Source organism: Nannobrachium achirus (assembly GCF_963921795.1).
Source record: "Nannobrachium achirus genome assembly, chromosome: 10".
Taxonomy (NCBI): domain Eukaryota; kingdom Metazoa; phylum Chordata; class Actinopteri; order Myctophiformes; family Myctophidae; genus Nannobrachium; species Nannobrachium achirus.
Window position 1 is genome coordinate 8,263,554 of NC_137819.1, and position 22,633 is coordinate 8,286,186.

Sequence of the window (22,633 nt, forward strand, 5' to 3'; positions counted from 1 at the left end):
ACACACACATTCATTACATTCACACATACACACATTCATTACATTCACACATACACACACATTTCATTCACTTGGTTTTCTTCACTGATGGTGAAGAAAACCTTGCAAGGCACCAACCATTAGAAAAAACTCCTTGTAAATCCTGTTCCAGTTTTCTGAAAAGAAACTTCAAATATTTATTAAACAATTACAAAACAAAATGTTGCTATACATATGCTGTACATAGCAACAAGAACCCCAACGTGGGTCCCGACCTAAAAAAACTGAAAACCCTGCAAACTCACAAAGTGTTGCAAAGTGGAAACATTGTGAACTTGTTAAGACAACTTATAAGTTCTCAAATTCTACCCGAAACCGACCATACCCGACCCAACATTCAGGGCCGGGTGGGGCCCAGAATGTATGCTAATTGTCGGGGAGAGTCAGGCCTCGGCTTCAATAAAAAAATAAAACAATATTTATTATGTTATATTTGTTATTACTTTTACTCTGTGAATAGCGTTCTCAAATTCTTCCCAAACCCGACTCTACCTGACCTGACCCAACGTTTTCGGGAGGGATAGGCCCTAAAATGCATGCTAATTAGTCGGGCCGGGCCTTCGTTGAGAACTGTAGAACTTGTAGTCCAGGGCAGTAGCAACAACAGCTGCAGCCGGGGACAACGTGTGCAAACAAACAAAAACAAAACAAACAGTAGTTTGTTGCGCGGTGCCAACGCCAACGCCACAGTCACACCTCAGTGCTGCTTCAAGAGGCCTGGTTAATAAAACACTGTTAAACCCCAGACCTCCCGGTCACCTCCCGTATGACCGCCGGCCCACGGATGTGTTGCTGGTACATGTAGGTTAGGTGGCAGTAAACGGATCTCAGAGCAGGGTAACATGAGCATGAGTTTTACTAGCGTAGCGCAACGCACCACCGAGCAACAATAACACTGAAATAAACATAGACAGTGATACGCGGATTGTTTAACTTTACAACGCAAGGCATTTATCAGACACTGACTTACAGTAAGCGGGGTAAACACATACTGTACATATAGAATACACAGAGACAGTGTAGGCACTACAGAGAACTAGAACACATACTGTACATATAGAATACACAGAGACAGTGTAGGCACTACAGAGAACTAGAACACATACTGTACATATAGAACACACAGAGACAGTGTAGGCACTACAGAGAACTAGAACACATACTGTACATATAGAACACACAGAGACAGTGTAGGCACTACAGAGAACTAGAACACATACTGTACATATAGAACACACAGAGACAGTGTAGGCACTACAGAGAACTAGAACACATACTGTACATATAGAATACACAGAGACAGTGTAGGCACTACAGAGAACTAGAACACATACTGTACATATAGAATACACAGAGACAGTGTAGGCACTACAGAGAACTAGAACACATACTGTACATATAGAATACACAGAGACAGTGTAGGCACTACAGAGAACTAGAACACATACTGTACATATATAATACACAGAGACAGTGTAGGCACTACAGAGAACTAGAACACATACTGTACATATAGAACACACAGAGACAGTGTAGGCACTACAGAGAACTAGAACACATACTGTACATATAGAATACACAGAGACAGTGTAGGCACTACAGAGAACTAGAACACATACTGTACATATAGAATACACAGAGACAGTGTAGGCACTACAGAGAACTAGAACACATACTGTACATATAGAATACACAGAGACAGTGTAGGCACTACAGAGAACTAGAACACATACTGTACATATAGAACACACAGAGACAGTGTAGGCACTACAGAGAACTAGGATCACAGGTAAACCAAGAACCTAGCATCAGACCAAACTATATACTATCAAAAATAATAGTCTTTGAAACTATGGGATACCAGGTAAACAATGAACCTAGCATCAGACTAAATCAGGGGTTCTCAACCTTTTCAGGTCGCAACCCGCAAAATAATCATATTTTAACAGGGGACCCCCCACCCTGACGAGCCAATTACATTTTGTATAACACTGTGTCTGCCTCTAATATTTGACAGTTTGGCCAATGTTTAATATGTCATTTTATAGGTATTAAAAAGTCCACTTAATCGTCATCTGGGGACCCCCCAAAATAATTTGGGGACTCCCCTGGGGGTCCCAACACACAGGTTGAGAACCACTGGTCTAAATAAACTGGCATCTAAATTGTGGTCAGAGAAAACAAGCCTAAGTGACAAATATGAGAACAAAATGACACTGGTCACTGATCACAAATGTGCAGGGTGTTATGTAGATAGCATGTTGTTAAGACAGATGCTAGGATCATTGTTTAGCTGCTATCCTATAGTTTCTTTGAGACAACAGCAGGGGTCGGCAACCTTTTAGAAATCAAGTGCCATGTTTTTATTATCTAGATTGTCAGTGTTTCATGTCAACATACCTTTTAATGACACCCCATCAAAATTGAAAATGATTGTCAGGACATCATTAAGCCTCTATCAGAGTCCAGGGTGAAGAGCTATTCACTTCACCGCGTTGTAGTTTTCTAGCTATCACCTAGGCTTTGTTATGTATTTTTAGGTGATAGCTAGAAAACTACACCGCGGTGAAGTGAATAGCTCTTCACCCTCGACTCTGATAGAGGCTTTAGACTCAGAGCAATAACCCAAATATCTCCCCGACTCCCTCCCCAGTCAGGGTTCAGAGTTTTAATGAATTTAGAATTATGTGCCGGATGTAATTTGCTGTAAATTAGGTGACTTAATTTAATTGACCATTTTTAAAACAATATTGATTTATTTTTAAAATAAAAATCCTCTCTAACACTTCTGCCAGAGTGCCAGTGATCACCCTCCCTGTGCCAATGTTGGCACCGTGCCTACGGTTGCCTACCCATCGTGGACTAAACAGTTCTCTCCTCACTCTACTTGTGTGACTGTTGTTTACCTTGTTGTCTGTTGACTAGAGCTTATTGTGATCTCACACTTGTACAGTAAGTCTCTCTGGATGAGAGGGTGTGAGATGGTACGTTGCAGCGTGCCAGGGTTCATGTGGTTACAGTGCGTTTCCCCCTCCACTCCCTTCAAACACTGCTGCTAACCGACACTGCAGCTAACCAACGCTAACCCAAACACAGATTGTGTTGACGTCTGAAATTCCCCACTTCCCCATGACAGAGAGAGAGAGAGAGAGAAAGAGAGAGGAGAGAGAACAGAGAGAGAGAGGTCCTTCTCCCAATTATTATCTATCCTTTATGTCTGTCTAGCTCTGCTCAGATATGCTCTGCTCTCGTGTGCTGCGAGGTGCAATATGTGGCGCGCAGCCGCAACGGGAGCCAAGTTGGAGCGGAGGGCGGGTCGGCCGTAGAGGAACTATGAATGACGACGTAATTACTGTACTTTTCTCTCTCACCCTAAACGTACACAAAACCAAACATATGGAACTATAAACGGCCCTAGTCTCTGCTCCCTCCCGCTCTGCTTCCTGTCTTTTCCTCAGTGCGTCCGTCCGACCCGTCCGTCCCACAGTCTTGTTCACCTTCCTTCTCGTTCTTGCTGATGCTTTCCTATCACACATCACCCCTGACACTTTTCTCCACCAGTACAATATATTAAAAAAGAAAACATTTAATTGAACCAGGTCTATGAAGCAACAAGTGCTTTCATGAAACAACCTTTATACATTTTGAAGTGAAGCAGTGCTTCTAAAATCCAACCATGGCTCGTTCAGGGTTCCAAGGTGAACAGAGAGAGAAAGCACTTCCAGCCACAGATCACAGTTCACCTGGGCTGTTTCATAATAATGGAACACAATCCTTCTGCCAATGGATCTGGTACAGCAGTATCCACATGTTAATTGCTATGTAAATATAGCTATGTGTATTTTTTAATGACATGTCGATGTGTGTCCAATGGACCACAATGGAAACAATCCCCAAGTAAGGCTGGACGATATTTCAAAAATACATCGATATCGAGGTATCAACATGTGAGGTATACATATCGACAAAGACGGCTTGAAATGAGGTATTGGTGTATGTGTGAAATTAATTAATAGACACACTATGCAGCGCATAGCACACGCAAAAAAGCAGTCCATCTGTAACCAGGTGTGGTTATTTCAATAAAACATTTTTATTTTTGGAAAATGGAAATACGGGATTTCATTTCTTTATTCTATGTGTACTGTGCAGTGTGCATGCATGGATATGCTATTCATTATCTGGGTTAGGCAGGCAGTGGACCTAAAGCAGAAAAAAACATTAAAACCGATATAATGCAATTGTTTTGACTAATATCGTGATTCGTGAGTAATGTCGATATCGAGTTATTCAACAACATTATTGAATATCGAAGGTTTTCCCAATACCGCCCAGCCTTAGTCTCCAGGACTTTCTTGTGTTATGCTTTTAGGTGGTACAGTGCCGTTTACATCTTTGAGTAATAAAGTATTCAAGCAATCAATCAATCAATCAATCAATCAATCCACCCTGCTAGTGGATGTAATGCAGCAGTAGCTGGTAACATGAGAGGCCAGAGAAGGAGGTAGTCATCACTTCCCCCATAGACAGGTGAGAAATGAGCACCCCCCCCCCCCCCCCCCCCCACCACCACCTTAGCCCCACCCCCTTGTTCCCCCTATCCTGTACATATAGTGTTTTTATAACTGCGATATTATTGAATGTTTTCTTTGCTTGCTATTTATAATGTCCACGAATTAAATACAGAGGGCTTCCAAAGTAAAAAAGACCGTAAAAAGTCTTATTTGGGATGTTCCTTTTAGGCAGGGTGTTTAACTGTAACTTTTTTTTACTGTGACTACATTTCAATTGTATTGACTATACTTGTACTGTTCTCCATTTTTGTCTAATAAAATAATCAATCAATCAACCAAAGATACTACAGTAGTAGCTAGTTTACTCAACAAGGCGTTACTACATAATGGTTAATAAACAATGTTTCGTTGAGTTTTCCTCAGATAGCCACCATGTACATGGATCGCTGGCGTACAAATGTTATCTTTAGCAGGACTCATTATTCCTGATCTAGATCATCCAGTCAGATTAGAAAATAGGACAGATCCTAAAATAGATCCTTGGGGGACACTTTGAGAGCTTTAAAGCTAAACTGTGTTGTGTCCATTTCTCCCTGAAACTAAAAACTGATCTGGTTGGTTATCTGTCTGTAGAAGCTGCTTTTTGTCAACATAATCACATTCCTCAGACAAATCAACAAACAAACCCCCCCCCACACACACACTGCTGTTTATTATCCAGAGAGTTGACATAATTAGTAACAGACATTGTTGCAGTCATATTACTGAGGCCTGACATTCACTATGCATGTTATTGACAGTTTATTATCCACGCAATTAACACACTGAGTGCTCAAGATGAAACAAAAATCACACAATGCCAAAAATGTAATTGATTTTACAGATAGATTTTTGCGATATTATTTTCTTTCACTCTGCCATCAGTGCCTTTGTAACGGCCGGGAGGGAAGGCCGCGTTTTAAACATGAACGTAAAAGTTAGATTAGGAGATGAATGCACATGTGTGAACACTGCTGTCTAAGTGCCTATGAGGAAGGTTTGACCTCCCGGTCCCGTGATACCCCGTTGCATTTGGGAATTGGAGTGTTTCTCTTCACCCGCGGCTGCCTCATACAGTAAGCTCAGTTTAATATTAACTCTTTCTGTGCAAAAACCGAATAATCTCGTTTCTTTTTTCCATTCCAATACAATTTTTTTTATCTATTTCGCTTACCCTGAGCTGCTAGTAGCGACGTGGGTGGTCCTGGCTCCTCCACCGCCTCCCAACGAGCCATTCTACTTGTCCCGATGATTTATTCCATTGAAAATGGTTTAGAAAAAAGTTTAGAGCCCCCCCAAAAAAACGCTGTTTCAGCAAGACGTATTAAGGATTACAAGAACCGACATTATTCGGTTCCTTTAGTAAAATGAATTAAATAATCGGAGGCATCAACGAAGCCCCGGTCTAATTTAGCATCCTAGCACAAGGCCGCGATTCTGTTTACACGGCCGGTAATGGGAAGAAAAGGCCGCAGCACGCCGCCCACTCCAATAGAAAAACACATCTTTACAGCGGATTTTCTCCGGATTGTGTTCCGAGGCCAGCAGACAAGTTATTTTGGCGGCTGAATAACTTTAGATCGCTCTTCTAAAAAATTATATAGTCGATTGCTAACTGATAGCTAACTTCCTCCGGCTCGCTAGCATAGCACTCATTCGAGTGAAAAGCCAAGCCAGTTCAGGCTGGCGACCCGGATGTGATAGTGAATGCCTACGGGAGAATGGCTGGCACTCTAGCGGCACCTAGCGGCGCCCGGCAGCTATTGAGTTAAACAAACGTGTCAAACGTGCGGTGGGCGTAGTAGCAAAAACAAAGTGTTTTGAAGAGAACGTGAAATGGCAGAAAGTCTGTCTGTCTAGTCTGACACAAGTGGCTGGTCACCCACCCCAACTCATTGGTTCCTAGGCCCTTGGTGTCTCTGGTGTTTGCTGTCCACTTTTAACTGTCAAAGTTGCCAAGACACCACAGTTTGTACACAACTTTGGAACCCCAACCATCCAGAGACCACATCACCCCAGACCTCCACTGGCTCCCAGTCAGGTCAGGTGACCACCACCTACCAGACCCTCAACAACCAACCAAGCCCTCTCTCTCTCTGTTTCTTTTCTTCTTCTTTTGCTGCATATTACTGTGTCTGTCATTCTATGTTAGAAAAGGACCTCAAATGAAAAAAACAAGCACAAATACTTTTTTTGTACGGTCATGAAACTGTACCTTAAACTTTGAATAAAGTCTTCAATCAATGACATCAATTGAAAAGCAGTGAGGGGTGTGAACTTTGGCAACAACATGCTCCGATTCCACTCCTCAACCCCCCCCCCCCACCCACCAGGTGTGTGGATGTATCTTTTATACAGGGTGGGTGGTGTTACCTGTGTGGATGTGTCCTTGGTGCAGGGTGGGTGGTGCAGGTGGGGGTCGCTGCGGGGCCACTGCCCGGTCAGGTAGGGGCCGGTGACGGTGCCCAGAGACCAGGCCCTGCGGATGGAACCAGAGCTACGCACCACCTGGGACCTGATGGAGCTCTCTGCTGGAGGGAGAGAGAGAGAGATAGGAGAGTTCAAATCAAAGGTTTTACTGTCACCACTGTGGGCTCCACAGTGCCAGAAGGTAGGTTCAAGGTTGTACTTTATTGTTGCATCTTTTGTACAGGTACATAAGAGTAAAACTTGTTTTTGTTTGGCTTACTTCAGACAATGCAGTGGGATAAATAACAGAAAACAACAAAACAAAAAATCTAAAAGGTACTCGCATTTGCTACTAAAAATAATAGAGTGCGAATTGTGAAATGCAATTTGGAGCACCAGAGTCACCAGCTCTGTGGCCTTGTGGTTAGAGTGTCCGCCCTGAGACTGGGAGGTCGGGGTTCGATCCCCGTCGGTTCATACCAAAGACAAAATGGGACCCAATGCCTCCCTGCTTGGCACTCTGCATACAGGACTTTTAAACCCTGCTTACGGTTTTTAAACCTCCTCTCCTCTCCTCTCCTCTCCTCTCCTGCCAAGCTGACCAAACAGGACGGGTCTCTAGGAATAACATTCCACGGTCACCAAATTACATGTAACTCATGCAGGCTGTGTGCAGTAGGTCACCAAATTACATGCAACTCATGCAGGCTGTGTGCAGTAGGTCACCAAATTACACGTAACTCATGCAGGCTGTGTGCAGTAGGTCACCAAATTACACGTAACCCATGCAGGATGTGTGCAGTAGAACTAGTGCTGGAAGAAAGAGGAGACTCCACTAACACCACACCAGTAAAATAACTACAGTATTATTCTCACTATCTGGGCGTACGGGGAAATACATTAAGCCATTAAACATGGTGTCATGTGACACACGGTCACAGTGCTGATCTGTGCTCGTCTACCATAGCAGGGTGACTGCAGTGTGTCCTGAACAGGACCGTGTCCCCTTGAGATGAAACCCATTAAAACTGTCAGAACAGGGCGGGGTCAGCTCGTACACACACACACACACACACACACACACACACACACACACACACACACACACACACACACACACACACACACACACACACACACACACACACACACACACACACACACACACACACACACACACACACACACACACACACACACACACACAGGTTACAGGTACACACGACAGGAAGGGATTTAAACACGCCACTGATCTGATCTCACAGGGAGATCAGATCTACAAGACCATGCAGCACGCTCTCTCAGACACACACACCAGGAACGTGCACACATAGACATCGACGGGGGCTTGAGCCCCTACCCTTAAATAAGTTTGTAAAAAGTGCCCTCTCCAGACCATGAATGCAGTTTTTACTAGAAAGAAATGTATTATGCTCAGTTCAGTGTGGTATCAAGCACGGAAAATAGCTCAGAGTTTGTCGTTTTTGATATGCTTTTGCTGTTTATTTTCTTTATTATACTATTAATGTTGTATTTTATTTCATTTCTTAAATTGTTTTCTGTATATGTCAATTTAATGAATGTTTGTATTTGTAAAAGATGTGTACTGTATATTCTACTTTGATGTCATGTTATCCTATGAATTCACATATACGCCTATTGCTGGAGAATGCCACTTCTCAAACCCCTAGAAGGGTTTTAGGCTAAAGGCTAAAGGGTTTCTCCTTCACATATTTACTGAATCTGTGTAATTCTGAAAATAATAAGTGAAATTAAACAAATCAAAATGTAGTCGATTATGATAAGTCAATTAATAAGTAATTGTGTGTCGATCGGTGTCGATTCGTCAATATATAAGACACAAAATACATTAAAATGTATATTTGATTAACCTACATACTGTAAACCAGATTTGTGGTTCTAATCATGGGTTTGGATGTATTTGAGGTTCACTGCTCACATCCCTGATTACTGTAAGTAAAGGAAGTCTATTTATACATGGAGGTGATCTGAACAACTATGTACAAACTATATACAAAAGCACGCTCTCACACACACACAGCAGATCTACAAGCTCGCATCAAGGTGTTGCATTGTGTGTGTGTGTGTGTGTGTGTGTGTGTGTGTGTGTGTGTGTGTGTGTGTGTGTGTGTGTGAGAGAGAGTGAGTGAGAGAAGCCATAAAGGCTACAGGCAAAAAACACTAACTGCAAGCACGGCTAGCTACTTCTACTAGAAATGCCATGGCTGTATACTAGGGGTGTAACGATACATTTTAACAGCGATACGATACGTATCATGATACATGGTTAGCGATACGATACGTGGACGATATTGGTTCATTCATGGCGATACGATACGATTCGATTCAATGATTTAAAATCGATATAGTAACTATTTAGCAAGTAAATTAAATCTGTGTGAAACGTGTCAATAGTTAATGTTTTTAAAGGAAAAATCTATTATTATGGATATGTAACACTGTGATTCACTCGCAAATACATGGACATTATATTTCAACACATACTGTATGGACAAACACACACCTTGACATGAACAGATTACACACATTTATCGATAGACCAAGAGTATGGAAAAGTAATTGAACCCCTCTTTTTCATTTTCCTTCTTAAAATTGCTAAATACAAGGCACAAATACTTTTCCAGACAATCAATTATTTGCAATGCAAAGCGATTCGATACCGATTATCTGCATTTTAAACGATACCGATACGATACAAAGCCAAAACGGAACGATATATGCTTTTGCATATCGATATAGTAGATCATTACAGCAAATTACAATCGTTTCAGTTTAGGGATGGACATCGGTATCGGCCAATATCAGAAATCGGCAGGTATCATATCAAACCGGCCAAATCGGTGATCGGCAGGTCACTGACATAAATATGCCAAAATCGGCCAATTGTATCTCTTGCACTGCACAGCATGATGCTCGGTCCTGTGACGTAAACATTAGCAAGTAGCAGCCAGTCTACTTAGTGGCAGCCTACAGAATACAGATGGTGCTGATTACCTTTGCAATGTAAGGATATATTCCATAATCCTGTGTCAATGTCGTCTCCAAAAAGAAGGGGGGAAAAAGCATGCGTCACCTGCTTTCCTCCTGCCTAGTCCAGACGGTCATATTAGACTGGATATTGTCTGTGATTTTGGATATTGTACTATTGTGATTGATTTGGCATTAGTGTTCTTCTAGCTTATTGGTACTCAAATTGAAGTATGTCTTGTAGGCCTACTTGGCCTGAAACAAAAGGGTATTGGAGCAACCCTATTTCCTAGTTCTTAGCTAAAGAAATCGGTATCGGAAAAATCGGTTTTGGCAGGTCAGACCTTCATAAAACCGGTGGATCGGTATCGGCCAAGAATTTTGCAATCGGTCCATCTCTATTTCAGTTACTATATCATTACACCCCTACTGTATACTGACAGTATATAAATAATCTATATCTCACAGGGGTTGACAGACACTAACGGTTGCCCGACTGCCCGGGTGAAGTGGACTTTGCCTTCAGGTTACCCGACGGGCGAGTGTGTTTGAGTGGGGGAAGCAACTGTCGTCAACACAACAGGAGATGTCTGTGGAGGGGCGCCCGCTGGCCTACTGGTCCACTTAGGCATTGCCACATAGGCATGGATGCCTGGCGGCATCAGCGGTTCGATAAAAAATAAAAATGTTTAAAAGTTTAAATCAAGTTTACGTTAACGGAAAACATTTTATTTTAAATCATTTGTCGTCCTGGTTTTCAAATATTTAAATAAATTAAGTTAGAGAACCGGCCTGTACTATAGAATAGATCATCCACATCCACACCAACATATTGGTCTGTCTCTCTAGTGTCATAACAGCACAGGAAATGCACATTTCCTGTGTTGTTGTTGCTGTTGTTGTAGTGCTGGTTTCATCGCATGGCAGCACCCTACTACTTCCTGTTATGACAATGGGCGCGTTCGGAAATGCGCACTCAACGCACTGGTGTGCCATGTTGTCGTTCGTTTATTCGGTGCACTTGGTGCGTTGTCGTTCGGAAATCCAGTGCGCGGCGCACTGGTGTGTTGAGTGCACGCACTCACCAACCCTACTCAGAAGATGGGGTTAGGCGGTGTGGTGCGGTGGTTCGGTGTTCTGATTGGTTGGTTTTCATAGCCATGTCTCGAACGCTTCTCAGCTGTGAAGAATGGAGGAAATTACCGCAAAATGCAGCATTTGCAGCTTAATTGGTCGTTTGGCCTTGATAGTTTCACACACATTAACGTGTAAACTAACAGCAGGTATGCCAATGCTATGAATTACATCTCCTTTCAATGTCAATGTTACGTTAGCATACTTAGCAACTGCTGCTTTTCAGAAAGTTTGCCTTCAGAGTTCAGAGTGAAAAAGCACACAGCTCCCTGTTAAAACTGGTCGTTCGTAAATAAGCCACACTGAACGCACTCTCCAACGTCACGCCCACTGCACTCACTACACTGAGCACACACTCGGTGCGGGTTTCCGAACGCACCCATAGACACTGTGTTTGTGGCCTACTGTACATGTACTGTACATGTACATGTCAGTGGCGTCAGTTGGTTCAGCAAAAGCTAGGGTATGGCAAAGATGGGAGTCCTCATGGATAAGAGGCATTACATTTTGTATAACACGGTTATATAGTGAAAATATTTTCACAATGTCTGAAAAAAACAAATTTTGGCTGTTTTTTTACACAGGTTTCTATGGTTTCTTGGTCTGGATATGGCAGCCTGGAACGGTTGTTCAAGTGCGGCTAAACTTGGCATGTTAGTAAATGTGCCACAATTGACAATAATGCATTACACCTGTGCAGCTGACCTGCGGAACCTGTGAATATACCATTTTGTCAAGATGGGAAGAAGTGTGGAGAATAGTTAAAGTGACCATTTTGTTACATTTTGCATTTTACTGTAATTTAACAACATAATAACCAGCGCAGAGACAAAGAGACATTCGTGGATTTATATTTAAATGAAAGTCACTTTTATTTTCCCCCCTGGACTCAGGGTATGGCAGCTGCATACTCCTGCCATACCCAATTGACGCCCCTGGTACATGTAGATTGAGCCTGCATGCACAGCCTTGACTGATTGAATGCATTTGGCCACCGACCACCATCTCAAAATAACGTAGTTCCAGGGACCCTGCCTAGAAGCAAAGCTTTGAGTTACAAAAGTTTGCTTTATATATTCAAAGATCTGCACACATTTTCATGAATTTCCAAAAAATAGCAGATCTACAAGGTCATATGAGCTATATCTGCTATTCTTTTCAGAAATGGGCCAAGAAACTAACACTATGGTTTGATTCTATTGGGGTCCTTTGTACTTATTTCATTGAGAAATAAGAGCAGAGCCTCCATACAGAGCCCTGCCTGCATGCGCTGAGACTTTTTAACCATTAAACTGTCGACACCACGTTTATTGACAACGAGAAACAAACACATCACACACACACACACACACACACACCCCAGCTTTTCGGGAAAAAAATGTGTGATGATCTCTCCTTTCCGGTGATTTGGGGGAATTTCGGTCGACCAAATGTAGCCATGTAAACAATGGAAGAGAGAGAGAGAGAGAGAGAGAGAGAGAGAGAGAGAGAACAGAGTGGTTGTTGGGTCCAATCCCAGATCCTCCTCCTCCAGCCAAGAAACGGGAGGCTCTCTCCATTCCGACATGTCGCCACTCCGAAATTGACTTCTTATTGTCGGAGTGGCGACACTCCCATAGGGGTTAGGTTTAGGGTTAGGGGTAGAGATAGGGTTAGTGTCGGAAAGGAGACATGTCGGAAAGGAGACATGTCGGAGTGGAGAGATGCACCCCCAAGAAACAGGTGTTGAGTGTTTCATATGGTTTCTGTTGTTTTTCTTTTTTTTGGGGGCTTTTTTTTTTTTTAAATGTATGCCTTTATTGATAGTACACAGTAAACTGACAGGAAATGGGGAGAGAGAGAGATGGGGAGTGACATGCGGCAAAGGTCGTCCGAATCGGGAATCGAACCGGCGACACCACGGCAACCATGCCTATGTGACGGTGCCTATGTGGTATGCGCCTTGACCAGTAGGCCACCGGACGCCCATGGTTTCTGTCGTTAGTGGAAATCTCACATGTCCACACTGTTTTTTTTCAGGATTCTAATTAACCCATTTAGGCCTGAAAAATACCTACAAATGTCATCTAAATCCTAACAGTCTTCAGAAAAACACATGTTTCTATGATCAGTGGTGCTCAAACTGTTTCATGTCAAGGACCCCTAGAAAAATATCTGCCTGCCGACCCTCATCTCAAAATATTTTGTTCCATGGACCCCCCCTGAGGCAATGATTTGCTTTATAAATCTATATATTTAAGCAGATCTACAAGCTCGGCACCGAGTGCCATGCTGTGAGCTTGAAGATCTGCTATTTTTAATAGTTAAAGCATAAAATAATGGTTACAAGAAGTAATATAAAAATAATAATCAGCTAAAGTAGCAGATCTACAAGCTCAGAAACACGGCGAATCTGCAACCTTTGATGCTTGTGTGTGACGCTGTGGTAGTATGATCAAGTAGGGCGTTCATTTTACAAAGAAACACAAAGAGATAATAGGGTTTTCTTTTCTTTTGCCGACAGCGAGCATATATAATGTTAACCCTAATAACCCTAACCCTGCGGCAGTGGATATTTTATAATTTGACAGCCGTGGCCGAGGAGAAAGAGATAGGTCAGAATTATGCAGTGCTCTCGCTGCCTTTCAGAGGAATCCTCACCATCACTGATCGACATGCAGGGAACTGAACCACTGGGCTCTGGGCCCTACACTTTTAGAAATGACACCTCGCAGTAACCCTCAACCACAGCCACCTTTATGTTTTTTTTAGAATGCATGGAATAAACCAAAAATGAAATTGTTGTCTGAGAGTTCCTAAAAGAAATTTAACACAGTATGTAAGATGACCATGTTTATGTATTATTCTTGCTAGTAAGACGCCTCAGGGCGACAAGCAGGGTGAGGTCGCGCCATGTCTTGACCATCTGGCTAGTGATGTATATCGGACCAGTTACCCATATATGGAGACCCCTGGTACCCATATATGGAGATCCATGTACAGTACTGTATATTAGGGGTGGATATTGGCAAGAATCTCGCGATGCAATACGTATCACGATACTTGGGTCACGATGCAATAGTATCACGATATATTGCGAATCTTTGCGATGCGATACTATTGCGATATATCAGCTTTATATCAGCCATTTTCTCGAGAGACCTCACTCACTGAACCGTGGGAAGGGGAAGTAGCTACTATAGTACAGCTATAGAGGCAGCAGAGTGTCAGGACCGGACTTCTACCATTGGTTCCTATGCATGGGATCATATTTTATTTTCCTCCAAGTATCGCGATACTAGTGCCTGAAGTATCGATACAGTATTGTCAAATAAACTATTGCGATGTATTGCCATATTGATTATATTGCCCACCCCACTGCCCAGCCAAGCCGTTGTAGAAATCACAGGTTGAAGTGTTCTTTGACCTTTGCTTTCATGACATTTCTGAGACCTTTCATGTTTCATGGAGAGGCTTCTGATCACGTATTCTACTGATGGTCAAAAACACTCTTTCATCTCAAAACTAATAACTGAAAATAGACCATCTAAAAGGTCTGTGACGCCTTGTGAGCGCAACACCCGAGCGTACTACGGGATCTCTTCTCCACTAGTCCCTCCCTGACATTTTAGCCTAGTTAGCCTAGTTGTCAAATTATATTTAGTCTTAGTTTTAGTCAGAATAGCTTAAATTTTGCCAGTGAAAAAAGGCAGTCGACGACTCGACGAACATTTTTGTCATAGATTTATTCTAGGAAAGCAACACTGTATGGAATCAGTGCCCATACCCTAGGTGAGGTTGGCAAAAGGGCCTTTCTGTGTAGAGTTTGCATGTTCTCCCCGTGTCCCCTAGGGTAGATACCCTCACAAAAAACATGCAGTAATCTTGGTCTCTGTACTGCCTCCCAGTGGCCAGCCAGGGCGCCTGATGGAGGGGAAAGGAACCGGTTGGAATAACGTGTTCCTTCCACACGCTACTGCCAGCCGGGGAAACTCTCCTCCTGTCAGGTGAAAAGAAGCAGCTTGGCCTCCTCATGCATAGAAGGAAGCATGAGGTCGGTCCGCTGCTCTCCCCAGGTTGGCAGAGGGAGTGTAGCGCCCAGGATTACATTAGACCAGGGGTCTTCAACGTTTTCAGGCCAAGGACCCCTTAGCTGAGAGAGAGATGAAGCAGGGACCCCTTGTGTTGCAGATTAAAAATGTTCATGGATTTCTTAGACAGCTTATAGACGTGTTTGACAGCACTGTCATCATGTTGGAGTAATGTGTGTTTTCAGACATTTAGCCACTTGAGCCGTCAAATACTTAGTCTGCTCTTCTTTTCCCTCTACAAACCTCTTTGCCAAAATTAGCCAAAATTAGCCGATCTACAAGCTTACAATGCCTCGCAGCGTGAGGCATTGTAATCTTATAGATCTGCTATTTTTGGCTAATGCTCCAATCAGAATAGAACCAGCCACTCAGATATGGGCACAGATATGGTTCACATGGTTAATGTAAAAAACACGATCCTATCACACAAAGATTTGGCGGCCCCCCCCTGTAGTAACTCTGAGGACCCCCGAGGGGTCCCTGTTGAAGACCCCTGCATAAGACAATGAGGTCCCTGTCGAAGACCCCTGCATTAGACAATGACACCTGGGTTACAAAAAAAATGGGTTACAAAAATCAAGGGATAAAAATTCGAAAAAACTAAACAAAAAACAAAACACAGTGTATGGAATCCAAACGTCATCAGTTGTAAGACGACTGACAGCTTTAATCCATAGAAATGACAGCTCCCAGTAACCCTGGACCCAGGCTGAACCCAGGGTGTGTCTGTTCCATTGTTCCAGCCAGGCTGCAGTCTGCTAGACTGTCACATTATGTCAAGATAATTACCCTTCAAGACCAGAGCTTTAAGCCTATGGTTTGCATCTTCTAAATGGTTGCAAAGCTATAGATAGCAAATGATATAATGATATAGAAATGTCACAGTGAGCCAGTGGTTCGAGACCCAAAAGAGAAATGTGATGTCTACCTGAGACCCAAACTAGTGAAGAGATAGCTGATCTACAAGCTCATAAACGTGAGCTTGTGAACTTGTAGGTCTGTTAGTTTCAATACTTCTTAACTTTTGTTTTCTTTGTAATTTATGGACTTCTCCCCCTTTTTTTCATTCATTGTTTTATTATTATTATTATTATTATTATTATTAATGATGGTATGTGCGTGACATCATCATCATTCCTGGTTATGCGGTTAACGCCTACTGAGTGACAAAAAATACTTTCTGGCCTCGACAGCCCATACATCCAAACAGAAACGTCCTATCTGTTTGCATTAAACGACATTAAACAACGTAAACTCACTTTGCCACTCGCCCTCTATTATTGACATACTTTTTCGTTTTTGTTTTTAAGAAATGTAATGCCTGGACGAAACACCTGGGAAAGTCATCCTCCCCTCAGCCATGATCCCTACAGACTCATCTAGGCCACATTAGAACAGAAAAAAAAACACATTTTAGTTTTAATGCCAATTACAAGCAGTAGACTTTATGTTCATTCCCTCGAATCAGATCACCTCCTCCTGAAGACCAAACTAAAGCCAACAGTGGTTTTATTTCCAGCGCTGAGAGACGTTCATGTTGGCTCTGATGTGTTTTAAATCACTCCCAGCTTTCAACCCCTCCGTCTGTAGAGAGTTCTGCTTTACAAGCCATACGCTTAAAAAAAGGGACGTTACCATAGCGACAGCATTTTATGGTCTTACCGCTCACTTCCTATGAATGGAAGGCCTTTCTTTAAACTGCAACACATTGATTCTGCTAGCTCTGCATGTTGTTCACAGCATAACTGACTGACTACAGACCTCTATAAACAGATAACTGACTGGCTAGTGTCTGTTATTCACAGGATAACTCACTGACTAGTGTCTGTAGTCACTAGTTATGCTGTGAACAACAGACCTCTGCATCGCAATGTTGAACATGATGCTATGATAACATCTTGCAGCTTGTCACTCCGTGCTGCGCTGCGAGCTTGTACATCTGCCAATAGCCAGCACTAACATCTAAAAATGATTTCCCGGTAAACACTATACTTATTGTGAGCTTGTAGATCTGCTATTCGTGCTGAATGTTTGACACCTCCCCAAGAATAGGGATTCTAGGTTTCCAGGGGTTTAGAAGAAAAGAGGCTACTACATTCAAAATAAAATGTATCTTTGTTTTTTAGCAATCGTCTGATATACAGTATACATTTTGAAGCATATAGCTGGGTACTTGGAGGGCCTATTCATAGTTTAACAATGCATTGACACTTAAGGCTTGCCCACCTGCCCCTGGCAGGTAAATTTAACTTTGGGGCAGGAGGAGTTTGCTTTCAGTGATTGAGAGGGAACGCAACAGTCTATAAACACAACAAAATCTGTCTAAAAACCTGAATATGGCCAGAGTGATATATAATATAACCCAGTCATATTCACAGCTATGTAGGTATTTGGCTCCAGAAAGAAAAAAGTGTTAACCTGAACGGTAATTCAAATTGTATCTATCATTTTATAATATTTATATATATAATAATGGCCAACCTTAAACCACAATTCTGCGCAAAGACAGTGACGTCATACAGAGTAGAGTCATATGGTCAGTACTCGAACTGTACAGTATCTAATGGTTAAATAGCATACAGGAACAGTACATCTGCAATGACACAATAAAAATGCCTTATGTTTGAATCATGAATGAATGAATGAATGAATGAATGAATGAAGTGAACCTCAGAGGGAGTGTGTCTCTCCCTAGAGGGGGTGCGGCATGCATGATGTCATCGCCCCGCAGACCTTAAAAGGTCACGTGGCTGACCTTGTGGCCGACCCAGGAAGGAGGAGGAGGAGGAGGAGGGAGGGTTTCAGTTTAGAGCATCAAGATGTGGAGATGAAGAGGAAAGAGGAATAGTACAGAGTCTGGCTGGAGGGAGCGGCTGACCACCTGACTGGTTGACTGGCTGGCTGAAAAAGGGCCAAGTGCTGCTTTAAGCCCCATGTTGTATACTTTAGACCAGTGGTTCTCAAACCTTTTGGGCTGCAGTACCACTTTCCCCTGCATTCTGTTCATCAAAAGTCCAGTTCCAAAGCCATTATGTCAAAAATTAAAAAGCATATTGGCAAATAAACATTGTTTTCTATTCAATAACTGTTGTACTAGTCAAGGTATTGATGTAATTTGGTTTCACAATTAACAGATGAGCAGGTTCAAACAAAGACTGTCAATGTTTTGTCATTACTCATAACAGTACCCCCTGCAGTACCCCCCCATTTGAGAAACACTGCTTTAGACAATTCTCATTATTGTTTAAATGTTTTGCCTGGCTAGCATGACATCATGATCAAACTAAGGACAACACCCAGGTTGAACCGTTCAGACCTCCAGAACACATGCTATTCTAGCTCTCTCGTTCCAGATATCAGTATAGTTGTGTGTGTTGACTGTGTTCACATGGAGTATGTAATGAGACTTGCTTTGACCAACAGGAGGGTCCGTCAAACTGTGAGGCAGGGTGTATGACAATATGACACCAGGTGTTGGGAGGAGGGTATGCTGCATTAAGAGTACAGCATCATTCAACAGATTTATGGATGCTTTCTTTTCCGAAACACAAGGACTGTACAATTTACAATGATTGTGCATTACATTCACCCATTCACACACACACATTCATACAGCGATGTCAGAGGAAACCATGCAAGGCACCAACCTGCTCATCAGGAGCAGTTAGGGGTTCAGAGTCTTGCTCAAGGACTCTTCAAACTCCGGGGGAGCCCGGGATCGAACTGGGAACCTTCCGGTTCCCAAGCGGCCGCTCTACCTCCTGAGCCACTGCCGCCTCAACAGTCTTATCCTACTGTTGTACCAGTAGCTGACCAGTAAAACTACAGTGTGATGCGGTTGTACCAGTAGCTGACCAGTAAAACTACAGTGTGATGCGGTTGTACCAGTAGCTGACCAGTAAAACTACAGTGTGATACTGTTGTACCAGTAGCTGACCAGTAAAACTACAGTGTGATACTGTTGTACCAGTAGCTGACCAGTAAAACTACAGTGTGATACTGTTGTACCAGTAGCTGACCAGTAAAACTACAGTGTGATACTGTTGTACCAGTATCTGACCAGTAAAACTACAGTGTGATGCTGTTTTACTAGGAGCTGACCAGTACAACCACAGTGTGATACTGTTGTACTGGGAGCTGACCATTTCTGACTGTTCCTAAGCTGAACAATACAGCCTACTACCTCACCTCAATAAAAAGGAGGAAAACAAAACATCCCCCACAGACAGACCAGTGCATCCAAATACATTGATGAGCGTTTATGTCACTGAATAATAAAACTCCTACAGGCCTGGATGTTGGCTGGTGGATTCCATGTATCACTGTGTGCTCGCAGCAAAGCCAACACACAAACCCCTCACATCTCTATTCTGGGCATCATGACATAATAGGTGAACGAACGTCATCGGCATCAGCATTTGGCCAGCACAGCAGATCTACAATCTCACAAGCATAACATCACAACGTCACGACGCACTGTTTTAGTTTGTAGATCGCTAGATTTGATCTATCGATTTGCAGCACAAAATAATCATACACATAATCTACACAGTAACAATACTATCATAGGAAAGATGACAGAATACTGCTGCGCAACTGAGGTAAGAAATAAACCCTAGGAGGGCTTAAGGCCTCTCCATACTTCGACCAAAATGTTCGGTGAGTTGTGTTTTCCGACGTGCAAATTTCCGAACTCATATTCGGTCTAATGCTTTTCAGAACATAATTTTATGGTCGAAAAGGACCTTTTGACCGAAATCTTCGGTTTCGGTCGAAGTATGGACAGCCCTTTAGTTATAAGATAACCTCACCTTTTGCATTACATACACTTAGAATGTTTTTAGTACGGTGGTTGGCGGACATTGGGGGGGTTCCAGGTGGTCCCATGCTGTAACCAAATGAACCCTTATAGATCTGTAACTCTTGAGAGTGTAATATGAAACCAAATGAACCCTTCAACGGAAACAAGACCACTAAGGGCTTTTTTGGGGTGTTCCTTTTAGGCAGGGTGCTTGGCTGTACATTTTTGTCTAATAAAATAGGCAGTCAATCAATCAATTACGCTGCATTACTTAATTTACAAGAAACCTACACACTTAGATAATGTAGAATAATTGTTATTTCTGATCAACGGTTGCCTGTCTTCTCTCCTAAACACATCAATACAGCATGGAATTTGTGAACAAAACCTAATCCAACAATGACAAAATATTCTACGTTTTGAGTTTGAGAAGCTAAATGTCATCAAATATTGGTCTGTGGCTCAAATGCTGAATAAATAACGGACCTTGATGTGAAAAGGGTTGAAAACCACAGCTCTAACATATTAAAATCATACAATACTGGGTGTTTTATAGATTAAAAGCCCAGGTTGGGGGCTGATGGTACATGGAAGCAGGCTTGTGTTTACGTCCTAAGCAGCAGGCCTAGTAGGCCAAGGCCTTAGGTTAGGTTCCATCTACACAGCTGAGCTGACATGGGAATTCTTTCCATCTCAGCGATCATAGACAGACGGACGGACGGACGGACGGACGGACGGACGGACGGACGGACGGTGTCAACCGACACATACAGAAAAGTGTGCAAATAATAATAAGCACAATAAAGCAGGCTTCCATTCCATCCTCCCCTCCCATCCAGTGCATCGTAGCGTGATGATAACAGCCCTCTCCCTGCATACTAGCATCACCAACCCTGCTGTACGTACGTTCATCACATTTCTACCCAATCATCTTCCATGCCGTTTATTTATAGCACTCCAATGTTTATGTCTCTACGACAGGGGAGGAGGGGGGGGGGCCAGGGGAGAGGGGGCACGGAGGCAGGCATTACAGTGTCAGCAGCATCACCACCACCACAGTGATGCTGATGATTCTCCACACATCACATCACTGGATATATTATATTTAATAAATCATAACAATAGCAACAAAACAGACCCCAGCCTATATACTGTATATAACAGTCAACATAAGCTGCAGGGTAAACTAATAGTCCATTGCACAGTAAGAAGGAGAAAAAAAAACACTCTCTCAAAGTAAACATTAGCAGTCAGGATGGTATCAGTGCCATGATGAGATAGGCCTATATATGAATAAATAACATCCACTTAAACTGATGCCAAATGAATGGCAATATAACATAACTGTGTCTGTCTCTCACTCATTAAAAATGATATGATTGCAAAGAAAAGAGGCAATGAAAACAGACTGCCTTCAAGTGGCTTCTTTCTGCATCTCTTCTTGTTATTATGATGATAATGAAAACATATGACGATGCATATTATCATTGTTATTACTGTTGTTGTGGCATAATGATGATGATGATGACAGCACCCCCCCCCCCCCCCTCTCCCCCCCTCTCCCATATTCCCCAAACGGAATCTGACCCAATTAAAAGCAGCTAGCATACACGTACACTGTAGCAGCAGCACTAGCAGCATATAGCCCCATCCTCCATTATAAGTCTATGGCCTCCTCCTTTAGCATCGATGCTAACTAACCCAGCCAGAACCCAACCAACTGTAAATGTCTATTATTATACCGTAGCTCCATCCATGCATGATCCATGCATTAATCCAGCGGTTCTCAAAGTGTATTCCAGGGACTTTGTCTAAATCGACCCAATACAAGTCTGTAACTCTGACAGTGTAACAAATGGAACCAAATGGACCCGTTAGGGTCCATTTTTTTCCATTTGTACACTGTCAAGAGTTAAGGGGAGAACCTTTAAATGTACAAGTTTTGAGAAAACACTGCATTAATCCATGCATAAATGCAATCAATCAATCCATCCATGAATGCAAAGATGCATTCACTCCTTCGTTCTTGCATTTCATTCATTGGTTGTGGTGTATTATTTACCTTCAGAGGTGGTGTTGTTGCCGGGTGGAGACGGCAGTCTGTGCTGGCTCTGATGGAGGTTATTATGGATGATCTGGTTCTGGTGGATCTGGTGGTACTGGTGGTTGTTGTACCGCTGCAGTCGGCCCTTGGCAGCCGCAGAAGGATCGCCGCTCCCCGCCGCGCCTCCTCCGGTGGTTCCGCTGGTAGATCCTCCTCCTGGCTGCAGACTGAGGAGCAGATTGCTGCTGCTGCTGGGTGGGGAGGATGGTAGCAGGGCTGCTGGTGCGACTCCAACTCCCACTGAGGAGGAGGGATCAGGGTTCTGGTTCTGCTGGGTCCCAGTTCCTCCACCTCCAACAGAACCAGCAGCACCACAGCGCTGCTGCAGATGGTTCTGGTGGTGGTGATGGTATGGCACCGTGGCACGGATGGGCTGCTGCAGCCGGACCCCCGGTGGTACCCCCACTACTACCCCTGGTACCGAAGAGGAGGGTGATGATGGGGGAGGAGACGGCGTGCTGTTTGTTGTTGTGTCAGTGGGTTTGACCACCAGCAGCCTCTGTGATGATGACAT

General features: G+C 43.1%; 1 protein-coding gene across 1 annotated transcript in view; it reads right to left on the minus strand.

Annotated features, from left to right (window-relative positions):
- Positions 1–22,633, minus strand: part of LOC308292783 (glucocorticoid-induced transcript 1 protein-like) — a gene marked incomplete at its 5' end in the record, with an annotated part of 45,034 nt that extends 22,401 nt beyond the window's left edge. Inside the window, 2 exons of the mRNA XM_080735212.1 lie at positions 6,966–7,123; positions 22,078–22,633. Of these exons, the coding sequence (XP_080591338.1) occupies positions 6,966–7,123; positions 22,078–22,633 (714 nt within the window). The remainder of the gene's footprint in view (positions 1–6,965; positions 7,124–22,077) is intronic.